At 42.1% G+C, this 6,000-nt stretch overlaps 2 protein-coding genes across 7 annotated transcripts in view; both read left to right on the top strand.

Moving 5' to 3' along the window:
- LOC594236 (cadherin-23) overlaps positions 1-6,000 on the top strand; it is a 154,448-nt gene that overhangs the window by 73,125 nt on the left and 75,323 nt on the right. The window lies entirely within an intron of this gene.
- On the top strand, positions 1,209-5,847 carry LOC583419. Its single transcript, XM_030979824.1, has 2 exons — positions 1,209-2,797; positions 5,320-5,847. Exons 1-2 carry the CDS (start codon positions 1,749-1,751, stop codon positions 5,423-5,425), a joined length of 1,155 nt encoding a protein of 384 aa, XP_030835684.1. The 5' UTR covers positions 1,209-1,748; the 3' UTR covers positions 5,426-5,847.

Below are 6,000 nucleotides of genomic sequence, written 5' to 3'. Positions count from 1 at the left end.
CATGTAGAATATCCTTGTTTGTTTGAAGAGTTTCTGCATGTGAATGTTTGTATGTATTATAGACCTTTGAATGTAGCCTTGGTTGGTAGCTCAAAGAATTGTTTTCAGTCTTCTATTAATGTCAAAGAGAATGATTGGTAGAGTTGTAGGTAAAACATCCTTGCTTAGATAATGTCTATACATACAGTGTACATGTATGTATTGTAGAGTTTTAAATGAAGTCTTGGTTTGTAGCTTAAAGTTTGCCCCAAGTTTCATCAAGTCTTGTCTACCAAGTCACTTCCAAACTAAATTGCATACTTTACAAATGGTTCCTTCCTTTCTTCACAAAAAATAGAATTCATAGAGAGGAGGATATTGCGATCTATTGTTGAGACGAAGTGAGGGGGTATATGGAACTGGAAAGGTGGGATAACCCACAACTTTAATCTGGGATTATTCACTGTAAATCTTCCCCTTCTTAGGGTGCACACTCTTTTTTACAGACGCTGTTTGAGTATGATAGCACACTCCTCCTAGCTAAAGGTGGGATTTTGCATTCCTCTAAATGAGAATGAACAAAAATATTTACTGGGATTTACATATGTCAGGTTTCTTAATAATCTGGCTAATCTTAGTCTTAATGAGTTGCCTATAGGGGATATAGGTGGAAAATTAATCATTTTTCTTGAAAAACTTTAATAATAGGAAGCAGATGCAGCACTCTCTCGCTAAAAGTTACTGCTCAGTTTTAAAGCATTAGTTTTAATGTTTTTCAGAGATTTTTACCTGAATTTTTTGTGAAGGAGCGATAATTTTTTTTAGCCAAAACCAATGCAAAATAAGAACCCGGAGTTTGTCATACGGACAAAATGAATCAAAATGACAATAAGGAAGGGGGAGAAAGGGAAGAGCAAAATGTGATATAGCAGAACAGAAGCTAAGATCTTAAAAATGAAGACAGTTTGTGAAATTGATATTGACAACATTTATGAGATGAATCCTATAAAATATTAATTTACATTATTGCCAACTCCTACATTCCATGGAATGTCTTCATGTATTCATAAGTCATGAACTTTTAGCACTTTCACACATGAAACAAAGTTTTAATCCTCCTCCAGACTGCATGTAAAGGATTATCTCTTGTGTCCTTGGGATTAAATACTTATTGAAAGTAGCCTAGAAGGGATTATATGGGATGGGATGAGGGATTATGGTCAGATAAATACAGTTATGGCACAGTCACACGGCCACTTACGGTAGCTGCGGATGCTTACGGATAAAAGTCCGTAAGCATCCGCAAGGATCCGTATCATCCGTAAGCATCCGTATCCATCCGTAATTCAATCCGCAGGATCCGCAGACATACGCAGATCCGCAGCGGAATTTTGAAAATCTCAAAATTTTGCTGCGGATGAAATATACGTAAGCATCCGCAGAATATACGTTATCCATACGTAAAATACGTAACTCATACGTAAGATACGTAAACTCATCCGCAGGATACGTTAGATACGTAACTGATCCGCACACTTTGTCGGGTGTGCGGATGCCTGCGGATACATAGGGGTACGTAAACACTATTACGTAGGAGTTACGTATGTTTAACGTATTTTTGACATATATATTGCGGATCCTACGATAGGACTTGCGGTAATTGCGTATGCTTGCGGATGGGATACGAATATTACGGATGGGATACGGATGTTACGGATTGGATATGTATGTTACGGTTGAGATACGGATAATATGCGGAATTTTTACCTATGTCTTCTTTCATTTCGGCGGATGTCGCCCATGCCAAATGGTCTTCACTTGGGTATGCAACCCTGGATGCTGCCAGCATCCTCATCATTGTCAGTTCTTCAACTGTAGACTTTCACAGGTCACTCAAGATGGAGAGAGAACGCCGCCTTGTGTTGCTGGATTGTTTGATGGCCATCCAACACAATCAGATGCAGATGAAGATCCTGATGGCCAAGATGCAAGCCATCCTTGAAAGGAGAAAAGAGAGGATGTGTTGGGTTCGTCACTGGATCACATTGCGACCACACCAGGGTGCCTATGGTAACCTGATGCACCTGCTACGCAATGAGGATGTTCAGGGCTTCCGCAACTTCACCCGCATCACACCTGCCATGTTTGCCGAAATGGTCACCCGCCTCACTCCTCGCTTACAGAAGTATGATACCTGGTACAGGAAGGCCCTTCCAGTAGGCTTGAAGGTCGCCATCACCATGCGCTACCTTGCCAGTGGGGACTCCTACCACAGCCTGATGTACCTATTCTATGTACCCCACAACACCATCTCACTCTTGGTGTTGGACGTGTGTCAGGCCATCTACGCTGAGTATGGCGAGGAGACCATCAGCAACCCATCTACTCCAGAGGGGTGGAAGGGCATTGCCCAGACCTTCTCCGACCGGTGGAACTTCCACCATCGCCTGGGAGCCTTAGATGGCAAGCACATCCGCATCAAGGCACCCGCGAACTGTGGCTCCCAGTTCTACAACTATAAGGGGTACAACTCGATTGTACTCCTTGCCCTGGTTGATGGCAACTACAAGTTCCGGTGGGTGGAGGTGGGAGCAGGTGGTGCGAGTTCTGATGCCCAGATTTGGAACACGTGCAGTCTGAAAGAGGCAATTGACGATGAGAACATTGGAATACCACCAGATGAGCCACTGCCTCATGACGATCGAGACATCCCTTATTTCGTGATTGCTGACGCTGCATTTGCACTACGCACCACCCTGATGAAGCCTTTTGGTGCCAAGCCACTGACCATGGAGGAGAGGATATTTAACTATAGACTTTCCAGAGCCAGGAGATGTGTGGAGAATGCCTTTGGCATTCTTGCAAACAGATTCCGGTGTCTTCTGAGTGCTATGGCACAGGTGCCTTCCACAGTGGAGACCATCGTCCTCGCCTGCCTGTGCATCCACAACCTCCTGAGAGACCAGGCATCCGCTGAGCAGAATGGCATGATGGACAGAGAGGACGACCAGCACAACATCATCCCGGGTGCATGGAGAGAGGGGGGCGTGCTGGATGACATGCAACAGAGGCTTGCTGGCAACTACACCACCAAGATTGCCAAGCGCCAGCGCCTGTACCTCAAGCATTACTACAATGGCACCGCCGGAGCAGTTCCCTGGCAGCAGCGCATGGCCTAAGCAGTTGGCCAAACATAACAAACAGACAAATCATGCAACTCTTGATGCTTAAATTTGACAACAAAAAAAATTGAACAAGGTAACGAAAGGATGTAAATTTATTTATAAAATCTGTGTTGAGAAAATCTTTAAAACTCCTATTTCACAAAACAAATGGAGGAACATTGTTTTAAAACCAATTGTTACTTGGGACAAAATTTATATGATTCCTTTTAAATGTTCTTTATCAAGAAAACTTAGATATTTACAATATAAAATTCTTCATAATATCCTTGGTGTTAACAAGTATCTGAAAACTGTTGGTATATTAAATTTGTGTTCTTTTTGTTCAAAACACTCTGAAACTATTGCCCATTTATTTTGGGAATGCCCCTTCAATCGTCGATTTTTAGATGATTTTGAAAAATACACTCTCAAAAGTGAAATAATGTTATCTTTTAATGATTTTGTATTTGGCATACCAGGTGGAAATTATTCTTCTTTTAATTTTGATATTTTATATGCTAAATATTATATATTTTCAACTAGGTGTTTAAATGGTTATTTATCGTTTTCATCATTTAAAAAGAAATTAAAATATCAGCATGAGATAGAACGCGTTATGAACACGCAACGAAATAAGTGTATTGTACATCTTGATGGGTCGAGGCACATCGAGCTTATTTAAATTTTGTTTTGCTATATTTTGTTTTCTATACATGTATAATATTGTTTGTAATGTATTACATGCATTTTGCATTTGATTATCGTCGGTGGGCGTCCAAAATCTCGTAAGTCGTTTTTTTTTGGAAAACACTTTTGCGAACTTTTGGAAGCAGTATCACTCGACTAATTATCTGTAAAAATCTCGTATACCATCTTGTCACATGGTTAGAAATCCACTTTTCCATTGGCTATGGTATACGAGATTTTGACAGATAATTAGTCGAGTGATACTGCTTCTAAAAGTTCATAAGTGTTTTCCAAAAAAACAGACTTACGAGATTTTGGACGCCCACCGACGTTATATGATTTGTGGAGAAATATTGAATAAAGACTTTCTTTGAAAAAAAAAACAGTCTGTATATCTGCAAACAGTCTGTATATCTCCAAGCAGTCTGTAAATCTATCAAAGCACATTATGGTAAACATTTATAAAAACAAAGTATTCTGCAAATCATATTTTAAATAATACTGGAGAGTCTCTGTCTCACAAGATAGAACACACATCACTCTAAGTCCTTCAAGAGGCTGCTGAATGAATCTCCTAGTCCCGTCGACTGAGGGGACGGATCTGGCAATGGAGATGCTTCAGGGGTGCCAAGAAACACCGGGGTGTTCGAACCTAAGTCCATGCTTGACTGCATGCTGGGGGCTGACTGAGACCGCTCCTGCCTCACAGCTGGACTGAAAGACAGGGCGGCAGCTCCGGTGGTGGCAGTGGCAGTTGCCGTGGGCACTCTAACAGGGCGTAAATGTGCGAAAGTCTTCTTCTGTGGCAACTGTCCTGGTACAACTAACTGCTGCTGCTGCTGTGCATGTGGCACATGCTGCACCCTGACAATCCTGGTCACCTGGTTGGGTTCTGGGAGGTAACTGAGCTGGGCTGGGGTGAAGGTCGTCTGCCCCTCAGGGATTAGGAAGTCCTGGTCTGCTCTCTGGTACTTCCTCTGCCAGTCTGGCATCTGCTCACAGGAAGTGGAAGAGGTGGAGGTGGAGACAAACTGACTGGTAGAAGGAGGCTGCAAATAGAATGATAACAAATATTAAAGTCATATTTGCTTTTATTTGTATAACAACTTTTGTGATTTTGTCTGGCAGTACTGTCATAAAATACATTTCAAATATTACACACATTTGAATTTGGTAACTTTGAAATTTTAAAGCAAAATTACATTTTAGCTGTAAATCACTTGGCATCTTTGGTAGGTTGAAGACTTGCACTGTTGGCATGTATCATTAAAAAGAAAGAATGATTAAAAGTGATTTTCAAAACACCTTGAAGAACTGCTGCTGCTGCTGCTGTGAGGTCTGGGTCTTGTCCCTTGCCTTGCCCTTTTTTCCACGTCCCTTGCCACGGTCATCTTTGGGGGGGGGGGGGGGGGTGGGGGAACCGTCAGCTCTGCCAGGGATGGTCCTTCTTCTTCTACCTTTTGAGCCTCTTCCTCTGCCTGGGGAGGCTGTTGTGGCTGCTCACTCACTGGAGGATTCTTCCTGGTTTTTCTGCTACTTCTTCTGCCAGACATGATGCACACGAAAGTCCAAAAAGATGGAGAAGAAACTGTTGAATAACTGGAACTAGATCTCAGACTTGATGAAATGCGACTGAAGCAAGCTCCGATCCACGTGGGTTTATATGCGGATGGTGCGGACGCCAGAGGAAGCCGACATGCGCAGACACGAGCGTAACTTATCCGTATCGTCCGTAAGTCATCCGTATCGTCCGTAAGTCATCCGTAAAATCCGTAAGTCATCCGTAAGTCGTCAGTAACATGTGTCAGCGGGTTGGCAGCGGATGGGTTCATCCGCAGGTTTTACCCGTAACATCCGTAATTCATACGTAACATCCGTAACTAATCCGTATCGTCCGCAGAATATAGGTAACTTTTGCTCAAATTTCCGTATTGGGGTTAAAAATTACGCATTTTCATTATCCAAATATACGCAGGCATCCGCAGGTCCGTAACATGGCCGTGTGACTGTAGCATTACATGCAAATCATATGCATTGGGTGGAAGGAATTAATGACCATTAAAACTTGAGCTAAAAGTCTCAGCTGCAAATTCTTTAAATGAAGAAAAATAATTAATGCATGTAGATCAAGATTACTTTTAAATCTTTTTTGTTGTTGCTAGATAAAGAG

The sequence above is a fragment of the Strongylocentrotus purpuratus genome, unplaced genomic scaffold (assembly GCF_000002235.5).
Source record: "Strongylocentrotus purpuratus isolate Spur 01 unplaced genomic scaffold, Spur_5.0 spur5_scaffold_10, whole genome shotgun sequence".
NCBI classification, from domain to species: Eukaryota; Metazoa; Echinodermata; class Echinoidea; order Camarodonta; family Strongylocentrotidae; genus Strongylocentrotus; species Strongylocentrotus purpuratus.
Note: the sequence above shows the minus strand (reverse complement) of the source record. Positions and strands in the feature narration are given on the sequence as shown.

Excerpts from the sequence above, each read along its gene's own strand:
- LOC583419 (XM_030979824.1), top strand. The coding sequence starts at position 1,749 with ATGTCTTCTTTCATTTCGGCGGATGTCGCCCATGCCAAATGGTCTTCA. Across the intron at positions 2,798-5,319 it reads AGGATATTTAACTATAGACT|GTTGTGGCTGCTCACTCACT; the intron begins TTCCAGAGCCAG and ends CCTGGGGAGGCT.